This window comes from Hippoglossus stenolepis, chromosome 14, assembly GCF_022539355.2.
Source record: "Hippoglossus stenolepis isolate QCI-W04-F060 chromosome 14, HSTE1.2, whole genome shotgun sequence".
Classification (NCBI taxonomy): Eukaryota; Metazoa; Chordata; class Actinopteri; order Pleuronectiformes; family Pleuronectidae; genus Hippoglossus; species Hippoglossus stenolepis.
In genome coordinates, this window is record NC_061496.1 from 24958551 (window position 1) to 24980866 (window position 22316).

A 22316-nucleotide genomic window follows, 5' to 3' on the forward strand; every position below is an offset into this window, starting at 1 on the left:
CAATAAGGCCTGAATTTTTTATGAAGGCAGAGGTATTCAGATCACAGCTCTGCCGACAGAAAGAGCATCCTTCTGCTCATATGAGGAGACAGTAGTAGTAGTAGTAGAGTAGCAGAGGGTCTAAATCTCTCCCAGATATACCTCAGTCCTCATTAGCACACGGGCTGCTGCTCGTTACGGCTGGAAGGATGAAAGTGTGGTGCTCTTACGATATAATGTCATGTTGGAATACAAGAATAGTGTAATAATGATAAACAAGGATCGTATGATACCGATCTATTTTGGTTAGTTAAATGTCAATGTACAATTTTAAAGGATAAGTCTGGTTTATTACATCTTAGTACTTACTTAGAAAGTTTCATTTCTATAGGTTATAATAAGACTAACGATTGCTTTTATTATAGAATAAACTGCGGATCATTCTCAGACTCACTTACTTGTATGGTATGTATGGTAAAAAAACTGTAAACAATAACCATCACAGTTTTCTAAAGCCCAGGGTGTCATCTTCCCGTAGCTTGAGCAAGATAATTTTTGGCAGTTTAGCTTGTAAAATTACTTTAGTGACTATTTATCATTAAAGTACTTAACTGAATAACACAGCAACATCATTACAGCTAAGGGTCGGAATATATTCGCAGTTAACTGTCCTTGACTGGGTTAGTGGGTACGTCATCCGCGACGGAGATGGTGAAGAATTTTGAAGACAAGCCATGTGACCGGGTCCTGAATCACCCACATTTGTATGATGTGACATTGCCACAGCACACTGCATAGAGCAGAGCACTCTATAATCTTATACAGTAGTCTGAGTTCTACGGGGTGCCCCCCTACTGACAGTTGTAGTACCTAAGCAAGTATGAACAATACTTTGCCTATGTGTGTGCATGCTTAAAAAGCAAGTATATTGAAAGTATATCTTAATCCAATTGAGCCAAATAACATGAAAAAACCCAAATATGGGTATAGTACTTCTTAAAACGGCAAAAGTACAGCGGCTCAAATTTCAAACAGTGTTGTTTTCTCTTCCAAATAAGTTTTTCTAACCTTGACCTTTGTTTAAAACATGTCTGACTGACTGGCTGCTTGTTCTTTGCCCACTTTGGCTCCTCCTCTTTCTTTACCACGTTGGTCAAGCTATGAAAATAAGATTCAAGTAGCAAAACATTTGGTTCAGCCTTCTGACTGATATTTTTCCTGAGGAGGTGGTGGAGATCCAAAAAGAGCAAAAAGGAGAGTGATGTTATTTGTTAGGCTGACAGAAACACAGGGTGATAGTTTGTTAGTGTTTTAAAATGTCAATTAATGCAGGTTTAAAGATGCGGTTAGGAGCAAAAGATGAGGTGTTCCTTTAGTCAAGGCTGTGATGCTGCAATAAAAACCTAGCTGTTCATGTTCACAGCTTTCTCTTCAACACATTCACTACACAGGGCTGAAAGACGGAGTTCACCCTCAGTCATCTCTGCCTGCTGTCCTCGCTTCACTCAGACTTTTACTGAGCGCGTGTGAGTGTGTGTTTTGTGCTGAAAGACACAGCGTCTGAGTGGCTCTTGTTTACTAAGTCTGCGTCCAGACAAGTTTAAGTTTGTTATCGATTCGGAGACAGAGAGTGCATCTGAGAACTGATGTTTTGTGAAGCATCGGCTGAAGAATAGTCCACGTTGTGTTGAGAACTGAAAATAGCCCATCAGTGCCTAATCACATTAATGCATACTTACCGCAGCCAAAATCTAATTTAGCATGCCGGGGAAACACACAAAGACACCAAATGACACTGGAATGAAAAGGGAAAATATTAATTTGAGTGGGAAACAAATATCCAGCACGGCTTTAATAGATTCCTGGAAATGTAACATTGACGCTGCCCCCTGCTCATTCATGATATCGCCTGAGCGCACAGGAAGGAGCAGGTGCAGCATTGCAGAAAGGTCGAGGTTGGTCTTTGTGAATGTTGGCCAGCTCCAGCGGGGGTGGGAGATGTCCACAATAACAGACCCTTTTTATGTCCTTTTTCTCTCCCAGCGATGCTCCGCTGGCTCTCATTGCAATTAAAACCAAGTGTCCATCAGAGGCTATCTCTGCTCTGTGTGGCCCATATGTTTGGGTGCTGATAGAGCGTGGATTACTCTGTTTGGGACACAGATAACAGGCTGTTTATAACCTTGGCAGAGTCTGGGGCCTAATCTGGCAGGAGCATATTTCCCCTTGCTCCCCGATAAAGGCCTGTTAGCAGCTTTATCACATGGGCAGATAGAAGTCGAGCCAGAGCGAGATGAGCACAGCACTGAGCCCAATCTGGCACCACACACATGGTTCTGCTGCTTTATTTTTAGAAGCCTAGCCCTCCCCTACAAAACACACACGCACACACATTTATACAAATATCAGTCTCACTAGGAAAGAGCAATTAATTTCTACATCTGCCTTCTCGGGCAACACAAGGACCAACTAACAAATTAAAAGGACAATGTCTCCATTCATCATTATAGCATTTGGAGTTACATTATGTCTGTGGATGGGAAAAGAAACAGGAGCAGGGAGGTGGAGGCCATTCTCTCTTATACATGTCATCACGTTTGGCTGTGTAGTTCAGACCCTAAAGGTAATTAGCCAGAGCAGGAAATCACAATGTATCCTGGCTGTGATTATGTGAGCTATTCAGCTTCTTTTTTTTTTATAATCCTTGAATCGGTGTCTCAAAAAAGTATTCCTGACTAAATAAAAGGTTTTATGGCTGCGTTCCTTCTTACAACTCTGAGTGGCGCTGGGAAACGTGTGTGCCTGCTGAGCTATTTTCTGTATCCCCATCTTGATGGCTCTGCGTAGGCACAATTAGAGGGAGCGTTCCTTTCACAGCCGGAGAAAATTGTCGTCCTCTGTAAATTGCTTTTGCCGCAGCTTAAAGAAGATCTCTTGTTACCCTCTCATTCAGTCTTTTCTCACAGCCCACACTCCCCCTCTTTCAAGAAAATTGCTTTCTCGCAATCAACAGATTGCTTCCTGCACTTAGGGGTAAATACAGGTAGACTAGAGCATTAGCATAACATTATTCAGACAAGTGTCAACCTCAAGGCAGTTTGCGCTGCATCTAAGCTCAGTGTGAGGTGAAATGAAGTGCTACAGAGTTGGAGAAGCTGCCGCCACGCCGCTGCTGCTGTGGCAGAGATTTTCAGAGAGGAGCTGGAGTAGGCCGAAAGTGCAGGAGTAAGAAAATGTGATGTGCTTTCAGCACTTAAAAAGAAAAAAAGTCTTCTTAAAGAAACTCAAGAATAAAAGTGTGAAAATCTCACTTTAAGGTGACTTAACGTGCACAGTTTACTCCCTTTCTCGCTGCTGGTGGAGATGTTGGATTCTCTGGAGGTCTGCAGTGTGTACTGAGGTCAGACTGGCCTCATCTTCCAACTACACACCATGTAGGGTAGACTTTGTTGTTGTGGTGGGGGTGATACATGGTCCAGACATACAGGACTGAAAACAGAGCTTGATGTTGGATCGTCGTGCTACAGGAAAATGTTAATGCTTCTTCACGCGCGTCAGTTAGCTCAAATTAACCTCGCGAGCATGAGTCTAATTAAGTTTCCTCATCGAGGCCTCGCACCAGTCGTCTCCTCTGCAGATGATTTGATACCCTCTGTCCTCGGGGACGGGCCGTGGAGAGGAGCAGTCGTGATCTTTCACCGGGGGGGAGACACCCTTCCATCCTCCTCCTTTACTCCACCCTTTTTTCTGCTCTTTCTTGATTGACAACGGGGGTTCCTTCTGACCTACATTTGCATCTGCTCCCTGACCCAAATAGGACCCCACGTAATGAGCTGCCTGGCCATTTTTTTTCTGAGCAGAAACTTGTGTGGTTTTCATCCTGGCGACAGGGGGGTGTGTAGCAGCGGCGGAGCAGCGATATCCCGGTGTCCCCGGGGCTTTGTGTCTGGAGCTGCAGGGCTGCACAAAGACACTACCCCATCCAGACGCCTGCCATGGCCACTGGGCCATTCTAGGTCATCTGATTACTCTTCACAGTGATTACTAATCAGTGCTAATGTGCCATATCGCCGAGGTGCAGTGGCAAAATCATCAGTCAGATTTCAATCTTATTTGTCAGGCGCTTTGTTATCAGTTTTCCTGATGTGTCCTCCCAAATATGGCAATAAAGCCAAACTCCATTCAGTGTCCTGGCCGCGCAGAGCGTCGGGCTGTAATCTGACTGTGCAATGAGCCTGTTATTGTTTCCTCCCAAACACTAGGAACAGTCGGCGCTGGCAGCAGCTTGTACACAAATAGAGAAAAAGACAGAGATCCCCTGGGATTCCTCTGTGGATTCCACGAGCAGGCGTGAAAGCCGTTTGGTGCTCTCAGGACATGTAGCTCATGTTGGTGCAGAAGCCATCACAGCAAAACCTGTCTGATGAACACAATCATCACTCTGGATGTATGAGCAGCTTCTTCATGAAGACGCTCTGTCAAGACACAGAGGCGATTGTCCCCTTCTCTCGACACATTAAAGTGATTTTAGAGAACAAATCGCCTTTTTTCTGTTCTTCTACAGTTCTGTCAGATCACATATGTCAGCTTTAGCTATGCTTCACAGTGTCAGACATGATCCCAACATTGTAACTTTGTGTGTTACTGAACACATCACAGACATTCATAAACACGTCATACCCAGATGGGGGAGGAGATTGAATTTTGCTGTAGCAGAAATATAAATTTAGACTCAGGAACAACTCTGGAACTTGTTTCCTGGTTTCATTTCCTGTCTCTTCACTGTGGGATTTTCTCTTATCAGCGAGTGTGATATTATGTGAATAATCTCATTTTCCTGCAGCTTTTTTTTTTGCTGCCTTCATAATGAAAATTTCCCATATTCCTGATCTTGATTAACACCCTCGCTGCCGAAAGTGTTACAGTTAGTGCGAGATCAAACCCGTCCCCCCTTGAAGAAGAAGGGAATGAGACGTATTCACCTAGAAATTGTCTTTCTTTTAATTCATTTCACTCCAGCTTTGGTCCAACTCATTTGATGTAATACTGCTCCCATCTGTGTTGAACAAACCTTTTCTAGTGGCTTCATTATGTGAAGGAATTTACCCTCATTGAATTGATTTTCTTTCATTAAGTCTATTCTCTTATGTTCAGTCTGTTTTCTCTTATTCAGGGGATGTCTGTACACACTCCCATGTCATTCACTACAAACACTAGTTCCCTGTCTGTTTGTAGGATAGATATGAACATACCGATAAGGTAGATAGAAATAACATGCATCTACAAAATGTATGGATGTGATGTTGTCCCATGAGGAATAACCATACTTGTACATATAGTAAACATGACACAGTTATAAGGTTAAATGTGGACACCAGGAAGAATTCTTTCAGATTTGGGGGCGGTATTTCACGTTGTTTACATGGCTCAACTCTCTTCTCCTCGTCTCCTGACTCTTCTTCCAGCAGCCCACAAGATTTCCACCACACATTAGCTGGCCTTTCCTTTTCCTTGGGCCTGCAATCACAATGACATAATGTTGTGCACGAACGTCTGCAGGGCTCCTCGCTCTTTCCCTCGCTGCGGATCTGTACTTAAACAGCTTCACTGTCCCGATATGTAAAAAATACCAAATCCTATTATTTCTCCGGCTAAATAACACCGCTCCCGAAGGCGTTGTCTGATGTTTTAATGAGAGCCCCAATTCCCGATGCTCAACGCTGTCTTCTCCTCTGCATTTCCTTAAACTGCCAAGTAAGAGCCCCATTAATAATTCAGCTCATTAAAGTGTGTAATTAATCTGGAGCTGTGTAACAAGGAGAGACTGGGGCGCGGGGAGAAAACTCTCCAGGGGGGCACAAGAGAAACATTGGGCTAAGGCACACAGCACACCCGCTGCGATGGAACCAGTTCCCCGGCACACAACCAGCCCTCCTGCATCATTTATCTGGCAGGAAAAAGCTACAGAGGGGCACTGCCGCCGCTGCTGCTGCTACGCACTGAAACATCTTCAGGCAACACAGCCAATCAACAATGCGGCACGGGTACACAGAAAGAGCCAGGACTGTGTGTGTTTGTGGGGGTGGGTGTGCGTTACGCTGTATTGGTAGCCACAGATTTTCAAAAAATGTACACATAAAATTATAAGTTTAGAAATTGCTCTTTGATTCAGAGACCTCATCTTATCACTGTCTAAGATGAGGGTTAATTTGGGTTATGTATTTAACTTGAATTTAGCCACTTTCACTGCCGTGTTCATCTGGTCATAATGTCTGCCACAGTAGTGTGGCTGATGATGATTTTGAAATAGAAGTATCGATAACTTTTTGGGATTTCAATGGGTTATCCAACCATCCGTTAGCCATATTGTTTATTCTCAGAGGTATGTGGGGGGGCTGCAGCCAATGCTACTTTACATTGGGCGAGAGGCAGGCTGCACTCTGGACAGTCCATCACAGGGTCAACACACAGAGACAAACAGACAGGCCCAGGCCAGCTGTCAGGTTCAAGCCTGGAACTGTCTTACTGTGTGATGACAGCGCTAACCACTGCACCGCCATGTTGCCCCAATTGATTATGTTGCCACTAATCTGTATTCAGGAAGTGACCACATTGCAAAGTAATCCGACCCAAGCTGCATTTAAAAGGAAGTGCAAACTGCAAGAAGTGGTGTATTCACTTGAGGAATTACTTAAATGATTGTATTCATTTTCCAAATTGATTCCAATTCATTTTAACTTTATAGATTCATTGATTAACGGATTTGTGGTTTCAGCTCTAATAGTGTCCCATTACATAACTTAGTCACAAGTCATTGAAAAACTAATCTACAGTATCTTTATCAATACCTTTGTTCATGTGATAATGGCTGACATATTGTGTCTGCTAATATCAGCCACAACAAGCCAGTGTCAGTCAGCCTGTGTGTTACAACCTCCGTGTTCTCCTCTCTGTGTTGTACAATAGCTCTAATCTTCGAATTTAACTTTATTTAAAAAATCTATGAAAGCATTTATGTTCTTCTGATTGGTACTATGTGCATTTTCACACCACTTGACAGCACATGGCCTAAAGTGAGCCGTTGAAATGCGCCTGGTGTTGTTTGCTTTCAGATGTTCCAGGTAGACCTCAGTAAACAGTGGCGTTCGCACTCAGCATGCCTGCTGCCATTCACCAACTCTCAGCTGCTCCAGATGTGGCTTAATTTACTGCGACTTGGCTAATCATGGTGATTAAGGATTAATTACTGTTAATCACTTTTACATAAACTGGTTGGCAGTAGGAGAGCTGCGCTCTGTGAAAAATGCCACACAAGTGTGTGTAGTGGGAGGGATGGGACAGAGCTGGAACAGGCTTCCCAATCGGGTCTACGCAGTAGCTTTTTTACTCATGAGAACACCAGTCAAAGAGAGTTAACCTCTAATAATTCTCTGCATCAGTTAATACTGCTTAAACAACAGTATAAGGCCAGGTTGGACTGAATGTATGTGCAGATTGGTTCTCAGCATTCCCAAAAGCAGTGGGAGTTGCCCTGAACACGTTTCTTGCAAACAGGAGAGACACTGTCAATATTACACACAGCAGTTGTCTCCTGGTCAGCCGAGGCCCAACAGACACTGCTGGGCTGTGCCACTGTCCTGCTACAGGAGATAAGAATGTGAAGGAGCATAACCGCTGTGAGTTCCATTAACACAAACTGACAAGGGAATCACAGGGACATCAGGGGGTCCGGGATGAGGCTGACAACTAAGCCACTGCGCTGTGCTCCTATCCCCCCCTGCCCCCTGCACAAGCTGAGGGTGGCAGTGTGGTCACCTTCCCTCCTTGGCCTGGTTTCACACTGTGACATGCTCGTCTGCTCTCCTGAAGGAATGGCTTTAATAAGGTAGAGCGGATCAAGGCGACTGTTAATGACATGGCAGGCCCAGTCAACACAGTGCCCGAGGCCATGGATGGCCCCAGTCTGGTACATGCTGCTGGATGCTTGCTATCTCATGTGGGACACACAGGACACTTGGCTGGATGCTCTTTAACTGTTACCCATCCTTTCTGTGGGCCGAGAAGTTGCACTTAGTGGCTTGAACCCAACCCAACTTAAATGATGGATGTTGCCATTTTCAGAATTGTAAATTTGTTCAAAAGTACATTCAGGTATCTGGAATCAATGAGAGCACAGGTCTCAAATCAGAAAGCAAAGACATACCCTGTGACTTGTTGGGAAATACTCTTAGTCTGTGCATGTTGAGCTTATTTCTGCATTATATGAACCAAATTCTCACGATTCTAATGGATTAGCAGGTTGGTTGTGTTAAAGAGCAGCTGCATTTCTGCAAATAGTACAGATTAATGTATCTATGGAAGAATAGGTTCAGAAATATACTCCAGACAGATTATACAAATTCAGACGATACAGTGGCTCTCAGGTTGGCATTCTCTATGTGGAAAACAATAGTTTTGCCCATTGTGTTGGTCATCCAGCAGCAGATTGTGTAAAAGCCAGTTATAACATGACAGACTATTAGACATTGCAACATGTCCACAACACTTCATCCATCACTTACCTGTATTCCAAATCTTCGGTTGGCTAATCAACACAATCAACATTAATTTGTCACATGACAAAATCATTTAAACTCACAATCCACTTCCTAGCCTTTTCCACCTGACCTTAATCAGTGGAAAGCAGTTAATAAGAAACATTACATGGTTGACAGTTCAGAAAAAATATTCATAGCTCATTAACATATATAGATCCTGAACCTGTGATCAGACACTGGAAGAGGGCAATGTGTTGCTTTTAGAGGTTCATCAGTTGGTAAAGTCTAGTGCGTCAAAAACATTGAGAGATGTTCTGAAAATCGGTTTGCATTCTTTATTTCTGGCTCTGTGTTCACGAACAGAACAAGACATTGATGGAAGTGTGGGGCTGCAGGAGTGTGAAGTGTCATACTGAAGTGAAGGATAACTAAGTAGAAGATTTATTCGTGTAGGAATTGTATGTCTAATGTACCAATGACTACATTGTTGTAAGTAAGTCAAAGGCCTTTGTGGACCAACTTCTAATTACCCCAACCCTCCTCATGAGTGGTATCTGCACAGGACTGGAGTGTGTGATAAGCTGCTTCTCTCTCCTCTGAACTAACAAAACCGAGGGACACATGGACGATGAGACGGCAGCAAAGCTCTTTAATGTTAACTCTGTCAGCTCCCTTTGCTTTTCACCTTCTGAAGAGCACGAGGCCTTATCGCTTTAATTGACTCTTTATCTTTTTGTTAATTTCCCCTTTAGTGCAAAAGCTTCCGTTCTACCTATTGATGTGTCACTTTACATTGGCTTTTATGTGACTTTAAGGAAGTGGCTGTATAGATAATACCATATTTCATTAAATGCTGATTTCTCGTTAAAAACACTGTCAAGGAGGCCGGTTGCTTCTTAATTGTTTTGATTGTCCATTAACTTCTTTAATATTGTCCGTTCACCTTTTTTTCCCTTAAAATGAATCACACGACTTTGTGTCTATGCTTTGAAAGTAAATGTTTTAAAATATTTGTATTCTTTACACACTCCCAAAGCTCTTCATGTGTCTATCTAATGAGTCTGGTTTAATTTTATATTTCTTGCAGGACTTTAGAGCTTGAGTCCTTGCAAAGGCAAACAGAGGAGACTTAAGGGGAGCAGGATTTAACAGTTTGATGCCTGTCGTCTTCCTCCTGGTGTATGTTGGTTCTCTTTCCATTCCAGTACACTTGCGACTGTATAATGAATTATGCCAATGTTGAATTAGCATGTAGCTGTCGCTTCGGCTCTGGCGCCTGCCTTGTGACAGGACCACCGTAGCACAGGCCTGCGTCGAGTGAGGGGGCTTGTACTGTGATTTATTAACTGCTGAAGTCACAATGAAGTGTGCCCACTGAAGCACCAATGCAAACAAATAAGGCCAGTGCTGTCACTGTAAATCCAAGGAGACAGGCCAACCACAGCCTGACCAGAAAGGGTTAATCATACAAAAGCGTTTGGCTTTCACCAAACACACATTAAGGATGGACCAGATTACATCATGCTTCCATTTTGTAAAAAGTATGGACACATGCTGAATAATATTATTTAATATATAAAATATATTAAAAACAAATCCTGCCTAAATCCTGCCCCTCATCTCAATAGGAAATTATGTGTCTCATTTTAAATGTCCTAAAAATGAAAGACTTAAATAAGAGATATCACATTAAATGACAAATATTAGATAATAAGTAAATAACATTTATTATTCCACATATTTTAACAATTTTGTAAATATCATGAGTAATGATTATTAAATAACCTATAACTGTTAACAGATTTCGGTAACGGCGAATTAATGCAAGTGCCTCTCTTTATTGTTTATGTACGTGCCAACTAAAAGGCTCAGTGGATACTAGTGCAGTGCAAATTCCTAGATATCTATCTATCTATGGACCATTAAGAGGGTTCAGTTCATTTGCAGTGCAGGTGCTGTGCTGTACCGTACCGCTCATGTCAGCATCTTTACTTTATGAAAACAACCACCAATTTGTCCTCTATGTTGTGGAAACCCTAATGCCTCCTCAGTTAACTTATCAGATTGTCTTTCATGTTTTTCTGCTCAGCATAGATTTCTAGTTTTTCTGCATTTCATGTTAGCAAGGAGAACAAAGCCTGTACACTTTGATGTTCATATATATTACGTATTTTCAGTTAGTGTAACAATCAGTCCATTGTTCAATTCGGAACTTGCATTTTGAGCCCCGATTGGTTCACTTGTACCATCTTGAGCTAATTGACTTAGCCAAGTGGGGGGAGCTTGATTCTGTGTGTGTCTCAGCGAAAAAAGATTGTGGACGTTTGTATTGCAGTTATGGTCTCAGTTTCAGAATCATACAGTTGTTAACTCACTGTCACGTATACGCAAAACCGAAGTGAATATTGCGGGTCAAAATTCATCAAAGTGTCCATGTGAAGCCATGCTGTGATTTTCCTCGCAACAGAAAGCAAATCTTTTAGTCGCCTCCTCCCTAGCACAGATTAGGTGTGAACTGGATGTGAAGTTCGCCACTCAAACTTTTGCGTACGTGTGACCAGGCCCTCGTTATAGTGGTCGTTGGCGGTAATGCAAAAAACCTATTTATTTTTCTCTTTCACCCAAACAAAACACTTTGTCTGGGCCTCACTTACAGACCTGTGCGACACAGTGAGTTTTAATAAGCTGTGTATGATCTGAGATATTACTGGTGATTTGATGTTGTTCAATCACATAACAAAAAATGTATATGAAAATATCTAGTTTCACGTGCCCTTCACCTTTCTAATCAAAGTGCTTTCACAAACGTCAGGCCTGACGAGTGTTGATCTGCCTGGACGTGCTGTCACCTGACCAGCATCAGGTGTCACTTTTGGCCGACTCCCCCTAAGCTGCAACCCGTTATGTAACACTCCGGATCACATTTCAGCATCTGGGTGCAGAATGGAGGGCCTCTGAAGGTGAACACAGGCACCAAATATCTGTCAGAGGGCTTTATATTTGACTGTCCATCTCGCTAACTGTGACAGAACGGCCCAACATCATTAATTAAACATCAGGCTTTCCCCCATTCACCCGATCACCATGACGGGCTGCCATGCCAACAGTCCCTGTTGACATGCCTTCGAAATCTAGAAGGGGATTACATATGGTAATGGTTTTTGACAGCCTGCCATTTGCCTCTGTTAATCTGATAGGATAAGATATCTGGACTGCAGAGCAGGGTGTGCTGCAACTCTTTGAGTCTGATATTGTTATGCCATGAAGAAACTGAATCATTTTGAAGATGCAAGCAGTGTCCTGGAAGAAATCGTAATCCCCTGACAAGCTTTTGATACAATCCCAAATATTGTCACTGACTCAAACTGTATTTTTAGACCTGGATCTTGCTTGTATTTGCTGTCAATTTTAATATGTGTCACATTTTTGAACTCCTGTCATATATGGTGAGCTGATACAGCGTCTATGAAGGGCCTGTGTCCTTCCACGTTGATAACATTTCCTCCGAAGGAGCTGGTTGTGATGCTAGCCCCAGGCCGTCCACCCACTTTTGCTATGCCACGGTTTGTTCCCCTTCAGAGAGAAGAGTTTATTCTCTGGTCTTTGTTCAATTAAGACTCACCACAAACTCTGATGTATGACGATGAATCTCTGTTGCTTGTCATTGAATTAATATTTTAATACCCACACCCATCTTCATACGAGGCCACCAGCCAATCTCCTCGAATGACTAATATATGGAGAACAGAGAAAGTTACACATGTGCTTGCTGAAAACAAGCAACGTGGGGGGAGAAGACGAGGGCAAGCTGCTTTCCCTCAAATAGGGACGTAAATCATCTCCAAGCATTATATTCCGAGCTTATCCTCAAAGAGCAAAAGCTTTTTTTTCCCTTAGCTGTGTGGAGATGAAATAAATATTCCCAGATAAACGACCAGACAGTTAAACATCCACCTCTCCAAAAGCCAATTGCCCTGGGCTTGTATTAAATATCGATTTGATTTGCAAAAGGCCAGATGTTGTGGGGTTAAATAAATGTCATGTTCTCCCATTCCAGTTTGCTTTTCTTGTCTTCTTGGTCTGTGACATTTTGTCTCGCTGTGTGTACACAGAGCAGTAAAACCGCCGACCAGCACACGCCCATCCTCACCCGATCCAACCTCACAGAGATGCATTTACCACGTAAACACATGTAGATGATACATGAAGGTTTCTGCTTTCTGTGTGTTATTAGTGAATTCATCAGCAGCCAAAACCAATGTAAACCCTGTTTTTATTCTTATTAATGCATAAAATAAAGTGAGGCAATATAGCCTGGTGCTTGCCTCCTTGTGAGAATTGCTTGTGAGAGCGGGGAATAAGGCATCGTCTGACAACAAACCATCGTTGAGACGCCTCCAAGAGGGAAATGGCATCCATTAGAGACATACAGAAAATGTGTGTTCACTGAGGGGGGAGGGGAGTCCAAATCACACACACATATATACACAGATAATTGTTTATCTGAACCTGCAATGTTTGTCTGCGGGTGGCTAAGTAAGTTCACCAGCACTATTGGACAGGGAGTGCCCAGCAGACCCAAGGCTCGAAAAACATTAGGATGAATCAATTAGGCTGCCATTAGCCAATAAAGTGGCCCTCACTGAGTCGTGTAATTATGACCCAGAGCAAAGCCAATTTTATGGAGGCACATTATCCCTTTCTTTTCTTTATTAATTTTATTTGTTTGAGATAATCCCTCCATGGTTTTAATTATGTGCTTTAGGTTCTGAATGGAATGAATAAATAATCGTTTGCCTCCATTGCTGGCCAACACTGCAGGTCTGCGGTTTCTCCATGTGGGGAAAGAACCCAGCGCAGGAGAGGAGGCTGTAATCATCATGTCTGTCATTGTCTATCGAGGATCATACTGATTAGTCACTTAAATTAAAAATGAACCCGTTCGCATCCTCCTCGCAGAATCCACATTAACCCCACTCTGAGCAGGTTCCCTTCAGATCGTGTGATAAGAAGCGGCAGGAAGAGCTGATATTATAGGGGAACAGCTCCTCCGCTTGTTCCCAGCTCAGAGGACACTGTGTAAGTGTGACAGTGTGCTGTCAATGAGGGATGACAGTACACAGCCAACACGGCGTAATGCATTGTTCCTTCCTGGGTCCCTCCTGACAGATGCTCTCCAAGACAGCTGGATCAGCAGCAAGAATGGAGCTGGGATCTAGGCTGCGCACGCGAGGAGAGGATATGATATGTGGCTTATTAGCAAGGGTATACACGTGTCAACAAGCACGGCCTGGGGATCATGTCAGAGTTTGTGTTAATTGTCAGTTTAAAACACATTTACCTATTCTTTTCGAGTATCAACCTCGGCCTCAACGTATCCTCAGGTTCTGCTTTTAACGTTGATTGCGATTAAAAGGCCGAAACACCAGATGACACCAAGGTACAACTGAAGATGATTATTTTCATTACAACGACCAGTCTTAAATATGACGGTTACCCAAAGAGCCCCCCCTTCTCTCTAACGAGGAGGGTTTTTCTCTCCACAGTCGTCAAAGTGCTGCTCGTTGAGGGAACTGTTGGGTTTTTCTATATATTTTAAAGTCTCGATTTTAATATGTTGTGATTTGGCGCTTAAAATTTAACTGAATACAATACCTTTTATTTTTATTGGATTTTCTGAAGCACTTTGTTACCTTGTTTAGATAAGTGCTATACAGATAAAGTTATTATTATTATTATTATTATTATTATTATTATTATTATTATTATTATTATTATTATTATTATTATTACTTTGTGGAATGAATCCATTTTCTTTCCATTTGTCAATGACCTTTCATATTCCCAAAAAAAAAGTCAGCCGACTAGTGTTTTTTCTCCTTCCCTTCCAAGAGATCTCCTAAGAAATGACCTTCTCTGCAGCAGCCGCTCTTATAAGACTGATGTTGGAGGTGCCTTCATGCCAAGTAAAATAAAACACTTCATGAATGTTAAGCTAGAACTTGGCAGACGTGAATCGAATCATTTGTGTGGACACAGGGAATTTTTATGTTCCATTTTCATTTGACAGTCTAGACGTTTTATGGGTTCAAGAAGAAATCCGGCCTCGGATTTTCAGTAGAATCATCTTAAAAGAGCTTCCTCCCTAACATTTTTGTGCTGGCGCTCTTTCAATGTGGCTTCTAAATGATGATTCTTCCCTTTCTCTTGTAATTAAGGAAGAGGGTCAGATGAGATGTCCAAAACAATAGGTTGAGTATAGAAATCATCATTTGAACATTGAGACATTTCTTTGAATCTTCTGAGCCTCTTAACTCATTTCTAATCCGCTGGAATACTTAAAGTAGCTTCTCATTGTGCACATTCGTACGTTTTCTTTCTTCTTCCTTCAGTATGTTTTGCTACGAGTTGTTTTCCTGCTGGAAATTACTTCCAGAGAGTGCAGCTCATTTTTCTCCATGGGATATTGTGGTGTGCTCTCATTTTAACACCCACTTTAGTCTGGTATTTATGAGGTGGTAACTATAGAAAAAAAAAAAGCTGTGCGTCCATATTGGTGAGAGTTCAGGAGCTGGGGGGATGTGTGGGGGCCTCTGTTGACGTACGTTAACTAAAGCGGACAGGCGAGTATAGAGTTTCTGATGGAGCGGGTTTGATCGGGTCATAACGCGGTTGCAGCCGCAGCAGTGTGGAGGTGAGACGGGTGTGAAGCCATCCGAGATTTTCTCCTCCAAGCCTGTCTATACATTACACGAGTGATGAAGGAGTGCGGGTAATGAGACAGGATGTTTGTACAGTCCTGCCGTCCCAAGAGACACCCCCCACCCCCTTTCCACCTTCCTCGCCCTACTCCTCCGACACTCCTCCCTCACTCAATCTACCTCCCGCTGAGCCTGTGGCCTGAACCCCTGACCTCTTCCACTCGCCAACAGTTGCCATATTTGCATTTCCAGTCCACTTAAAGGCAGGGGGTGACTGAGGAAGCCCCCTCCTCTTCTTCAGCGAGTACAGCAGGCCTCATTCTCATCCCAGTGACCTCCTGCCCAGGCCTACCAACCCGGACAGCAGTCTGGGGTTAATGCACCAAGCACTCCCATTGTCTCTGAATTAATGAAGTGCTCCCCGCCTGTCCCTTTTCATTCAATGACAACGAGACAAATGACGAGTGGTAACGTTTTAAATGGCTATCGACACATGCAGGGCATGAAGTCACGGAGTCATATCTCCTGTTAGCGCTGCGGCCGAAGCCCAGTAATGGTAATGCCAGCTGCCGTCGATGGACTTTCGATGTCCACTCTGGGATCAATTTGGATCCTAGCAGGCACCATGCTCCACACAGGAGAAGGCCTTTTATATTGAAATGGATGGTTCTCAGATGGAGGAGAAAGAGTCAGAGTCTGGGAGTGTTTTCACCTCAGAAAATGGAAGGTGGGATTTGAATCTTCTAAAGAATGGCAAGGGAGACCTCTAGAGGAGGGCAGTGGTACCGAACCAGATTATTGTTGTTGATGCCGCTCCAGCCTTTTACACTGTAACGAGCCACACTCAACCTTGCACAGAAATCCTATGGCACACATTGTGTCATCAGATCATATCATGTCAATTCACATCTTTCACATCAATTATATATACAACACGCAAACATAACCAGAACAAAATACTGAAGATGGAACCAAAATTATAGTGATACAACAGTAACACTTAGAGGAGAAAAAATATAAAATACCTCATATTTTCCAGATGAAGGTCACTGCAACTAATGATTATTTTCATTATTAATTATTCTGCAAATTCACATCTCAATTTGAAAATGAATCGCTTGGTTTATAACATGTCAGAAAATGGTGAAAATGATCATTAACATTTTCTAAAACCTAAGGTGATGTGATCAAATTATTAGTTTTTGTCTGAGAATGAATTTTACGCAGGTATTTTGTTTAAAAAGGTGGAGGAAAGAAGTAAATTCCCACAGTCAAAAAGCTAGAAATGGGAAATTGTCGCCTCTTTTGCCTGACACACAAAAAAAAAAAACTATCTAAAAAAACTGACTTCAGTGCGTTTGAATACTAATGATAACTGAGAGAAGAAGCAAATGTAAATCATGACATGGGAAGTCGTTGATTGCCATTTTTTACAACAGTGATTTAACAAGAGGTAAACTAATATGTCACTAAAAAGTTGTAGTGTAACTCATTTCTTTGTGACTGCATCGCTCACAGGGAGCTGCTGGACGTGTGGCTGCCACACAGCGATGTCAGGCTCTGCAGCCGACAGCTTGTTACGGTGCATCATGGCACACTAGGTGTGACCTTTACGACTGACCTCTGACCTTTCCCTGTCATTGCAGTGCTGAGTATCCGTGGCGCCCAGGAGGAGGAGCCCCCAGATCCCCAGCTCATGCGGCTGGACAACATGCTGCTGGCTGAGGGCGTGTCCGGTCCGGAGAAAGGCGGGGGTTCAGCGGCGGCGGCGGCTGCAGCAGCGGCCTCGGGAGCCGCGGCGGCGGAAAACTCTACGGAGCACTCCGACTACAGGGCCAAGCTTACCCAGATCAGACAGATCTACCACACAGAGCTGGAGAAGTATGAACAGGTGAGAAGACTGCACCTGACTGGACACAAGAACAGACATTTGATTCATTATTTTTTTTATTTATCTTTATGAAATCATCAGAAGCACTGATCGTTACAGACTGTGAAAACAGAACATGCAGAATACTGAATGCTGCTTTTTTACTTCTCCCAATCTTGTACGGGATTGTCTCTGCTCTCCCAGAGAAGGTTACAAGCGTTTCACAGAGACATGAAAAATGTCAGTCATATACGTTACAGTATTGCTCAGACACCTGCAGTATGGGAGTAAGTTTCATTTTAAGAGACAGTACAGTCATATCATTTTGAAACTCAGCTTGTCAAATGTATCTAAAAATCACTAGAAAAAGCTGTAAGGGTGTGAGCTGATTCTTGTCTCACCACATTCTGTCTAAAATTCACCATCTGAGACTTTTTTTCTGCGATGAAATCAAAAAGTACTCTCACATTTTCCATAAAGTAGGGAGACGACAACGTCAACGAAAGAAACGGACAGAGTTGTTGCAGAAGAGGCTGCGATATCTTTACATTAAAGCCTACATTTCCCATAATACAACTGGGATGTATGTTTTTATTGATTTTCTCACCAACACTTAAATGTACATTTGTTTCGATTTACATACGCTGGTTGTGTTTGGTACAAAAAATGTGTTTTCTCCCGTCTTAAGTCAAAATAACCCCTGTAAACAAAGGTTTTTTCCATTATCCATTAATTAAGGATGATTAATTTGGGTATATGATGTCACAGGATAACAAAAAAAATCACAATTTTCCCAGAAGCCCTTGTTTGTTCAAAACCCACAGATTTTAAATGTGTAAGTGGTTTAAAGCAGGAAATATTGTTTAAATAGGAACTGATTATCACAAAGGTCAATCATTTTGTCAGTTGGCCTAATTGACTATTGGCTAATTGTTCCAGCACTACTTGCATTGTTTTCTAATTTAGAGCCACAAATGTCATAATACAGCTGTTCAGACACAACATTGAGACATACAGCAGACGATTAGAACAACAACAACAACAACATGTAAACAGCAAACATGTGAACCATGCTCTCCACCATTAGGATCACTGGGGTTGATTAGAATGAGAAAATCAAAATGAATTACAAACATTGTAAAGAGTAAACTGATCTTAATACAAACTAACTGAAAATCCAAGTATCCAGACTTCACACTGCTGACGACACTTAACGACACACAACTAGAGAATGCAATTACGACATAAAAAAGTCAACATCTGTGTCATTTTATATTTCACAAACTTTCATTTGAATCCATAAATCTTCACTGCTGCAGACTCAGCCTTAAATCAGCCTTATAGATTTAAATGGTTTATCAATACAAGTCAGTGACAGAAAGAATTCACTTAAGTTTGTGTTTTCACAACAGAATAGTCCATCATATTCAGTGTGTTGTGTGTCTCTGCATGTACTCCAAGCATGGTCTTGAAAGTCTGTTAGAGGGGGGATGATTTCCTCTCATTGCCTCGATAACCAATGCGTTCATGACAATATCATCCCTTTCGGATGAATGTGAGTGAGACAGATGAACACGAGGATAGACAGACACAGACAAAGCCTGACACGGATAAATCCAGAGAGAAATCGACAGGAGGAGAAGAAATAAAGAAGAGGTGGCAGCAAGAGACACGGAGTCGGAGTGTAATATCGTGGCAGATTCGCTCCTGGTGTCGAACAGGCGGGATGAATGAAACGTTGTGGCATGTTCGTCTCTCAGGGTGGCTATGCTGTGAAAGTGTGTCTGAGAAGGGAACAGCTGTCATTGGTTCCTCTCAACACACTGCCATCACCACTTCTGTTAAATATGAAATATATCAGCGCTTATATTCCCCCTCGGCTCTGCGAGAAAGCTTGAGCCCCAGAACGGCATTAAGCGAAGAGCTGGGTTTTTACTTTTTGTGATTTCCTTTATCTGTGAATTTAAAATATTGCACTCACCCTGCATGTTTGCAGATGTGCGATTCTGTAGTGGTGCATTTGACTCATTAAGGCCCTGTTCACAGGTGTATTGATCTAAGGGGAAGTGTTTTTGTGTCTTGGTTGTGTTTTGATCCACTCCTCTGCGTGTGTTCTCATTACAGGCATGTAACGAGTTCACCACTCATGTGATGAACCTGTTGAGGGAGCAGTCACGCACGCGGCCAATCTCGCCCAAAGAGATCGAGCGCATGGTGAACATCATCCATCGCAAGTTCAGCTCCATCCAGATGCAGCTCAAGCAGAGCACCTGCGAGGCTGTCATGATCCTGCGCTCCCGCTTCCTCGATGCCAGGTGTGTGTCCTCGTGTACACGTTTCTGTTCTAACCATACACACGCACCAGGCTCCATGCTAACCCCCCAATTTAACTACATGGTTAATACATCATTTCTTTCTTTTTCTGCCTCATATCCATATGAATGGCAGATGTAGGAGGCCTGTCATGCTACAAACATGCTGTAACACATGCTGTTTTGCTACTTACCACACACATTGGACTGGTTTGCATCCACCGATGCCATTTGGACCAGCATACCCAGCAACACAGGCCAATAACAGTTCGCTGCGTGCTCCATAACACTAACTGTTTCCCTTTTTTAATGTAATCGCTTGTTCCTTTTGATGCGTGCTTCGGATTTGCATATATTTCTCCAAGGATAAATCTCACTCAAAGTCTGAGTTGGAGGCATAACATTTAAATGAGGCATGCGCTCCCTTACAAAGCTCCCTATCTATTCTCTTGCAAATGACTGTGGTGGTGCCGCAGCGAGGCGAAGGGGAGAGGAAGAGGAAAGCTTTCACTGCCATGCTCAGCTCAGCTGATTAATCTACTGGCTGCTGGAGCCCATGCTGTGCACATTTACATATTCTCAAGCAGGCTTTTGGAGTGCGGGACAGATATTTTAGCACAAATCTCCTCACCGGTGGATACATGCAAAGAGATTTTACAGGGTTCCCCTGCAGCTTATGTAAAGCCCTGTTTAGATGTGGCACATGCAGACATGACCTGATGGGTGCATGAGATAGAGGGGCAGTCTATTCATGGGCATCAGCATATGATATGTGTCTGCTTTAAGGTGTTGTATGGGGGGCGTTCACAGGGTTCATTTTCATATGCAATAAGAATATGATTAAAAAAATGTGTATTCATGTTTCATGTTTGATCAATTCAGCTTTGTTTCTGTGCTGCCATGCATTTGACACACGCCATGGATTTCCACTGAGGTTCCACTGTTTCAGCTGTATTTACACACAGTTACTCTGTGTTTAATGTCAATTGTCATCTACGATAGAAAAGTACCAAAAAGCACCTAAACAGAACTTGATACTATAACTATAGTTTTATAGCTGTTCCAATCAGTATTTATTTGACAAAACCATGTATATAACCCAATTCAATACTTCTTCTAAGCCCAATGGAACTTTTATAACACCTCTTAGTTCATCGTTGTCCTGAAAATTAAATGTTCTGGTTCACTGCTCTCAGCAACCTCATTTCCAGACATGGCCCGTAGTTGTTTCAGTGAAGAAGTTCTGATAAACCCTCTATACGTACATACCCAGCACCAGACCACAGACAAAGTTTGCAAATAGCTGACGTACACAGTAATGCTTGTAGCAGATAATAAGCAATTTTTTAGCCAAGTGCAGCTAAAACATTCTAATTATTTAATTGAATTATTCATTAAGAACATGATGACTCAAATCATCTACTATCAAGCCCACATGATCCCAATTTAAGTCTGTACTTTATACTTGGTGCAATGGACATGTTTTGATCAGTACAGAAAAATGATCAATGGCTGGTATATCAAAAACAGATTCTTTACTTGGTTTATATTTAATACAAAATTATTACAATCATCAGAATAGTTTGCACACAGCGCAATCAAACATTTAACGTTACATACAGACCGTGAACTTGTATGATCCGTCAACAACTAATAGTAGATTTGGACTTAATTATAATGAGCCTCTATGTGCTTTTGTTGCTTCAGTCTCTCATAAACAGAGTTTAAAGTAAAGCTGCTCAGGACCAAATTGTTCTCTTGAGTCCTGGCAAAGTGTGTCACAGTAAAACCGCGGCAAAACTGAACTTGTACTGTGGCAGAGGTTTACATAAAGGAAGTCATGTCAACCAAAGCCAGACAAGTGAGACCTCATTATTTGAACACTGTTATACCAACATCTTCAGCTCTAGTTTAGGTGATTGACTTTGAAATTAGTGAAAATGTTTAGGTCAAACTAACATCACATGATTTATAAGCATGGAGCAATGCCATGTTTACAGCAGTGGAGGATTCAAACGTCATGGTTGCAATCTGAGAGTGTAGAAGTGTGTAAAACTGGCAGTCTAAACATGGAGGTGGAAATATTCAGCTGTAGGGGGTTTGGGGAGTTGGTGGAGAAGCTTTTTTTCCTATCCTCCACAGCCATGCTTGAGTTTTTCCAATTGAGGTTGAGGTAGTTTCAACTGTTTGACAGCAATGTCTGACATATACTGGGATAAACTCCTGTTTTAACCCTTGATGCTCTCTTTGCAGACGAAAAAGACGAAACTTCAACAAGCAGGCGACAGAGATCCTGAACGAGTATTTCTACTCGCACCTCAGTAACCCCTACCCCAGCGAGGAGGCTAAAGAGGAGCTGGCAAAGAAGTGCGCCATCACAGTGGCCCAGGTACACACACACATCACTGCCACGCACACCCACACCACCTGTAGGAACACTGCTGCACACAGAGCTGTGAGAACGAACGATTTTCAGTCTGAAGGAGCAGCTGTGAGCGTCTTGGCAAGTAACCTAATAATACATTTTCTGACTGTCATGAGTACAGACAGCTCCTGTAATCTTTCAGCAGTACCTTTCATTGAGACAACAAAGGACTCAAAGTATAAATACTCCGTGTCATAAGTTTGTAGTCTCATAAATCAAACCACACTAAGCTATTTTTGACCAGCGACAGTGTTTCTAGACAACACTGCTGTCCTACTCTCTGCAGTATGTATATATATATATATACATATGTATATATACATAGAACAAATCCAGTCATTAAAAGTACTTTTGTGAAATGTGACGCAAAATCAACACAATGGATATAAATGTTGTTGTTTTAATAGTTAAAATATAAAGTAATTTTGTACTCCTTGTTTTCTGTTAAAGAGATGTTGTTTTTGTTTAACTTTTAGTTCATTTGCGTTTGTC

General features: G+C 42.4%; 1 protein-coding gene across 4 annotated transcripts in view; it reads left to right on the forward strand.

Annotated features, from left to right (window-relative positions):
• LOC118120805 (pre-B-cell leukemia transcription factor 1) overlaps positions 1 to 22316 on the forward strand; it is a 58702-nt gene that overhangs the window by 26210 nt on the left and 10176 nt on the right. For all 4 annotated transcript variants that reach the window (XM_035176115.2, XM_035176117.2, XM_035176116.2 and 1 more), the window contains exons 3-5: positions 16864 to 17108; positions 19212 to 19402; positions 21653 to 21788. In XM_035176115.2, the coding sequence (XP_035032006.1) occupies positions 16864 to 17108; positions 19212 to 19402; positions 21653 to 21788 (572 nt within the window). The remainder of the gene's footprint in view (positions 1 to 16863; positions 17109 to 19211; positions 19403 to 21652; positions 21789 to 22316) is intronic.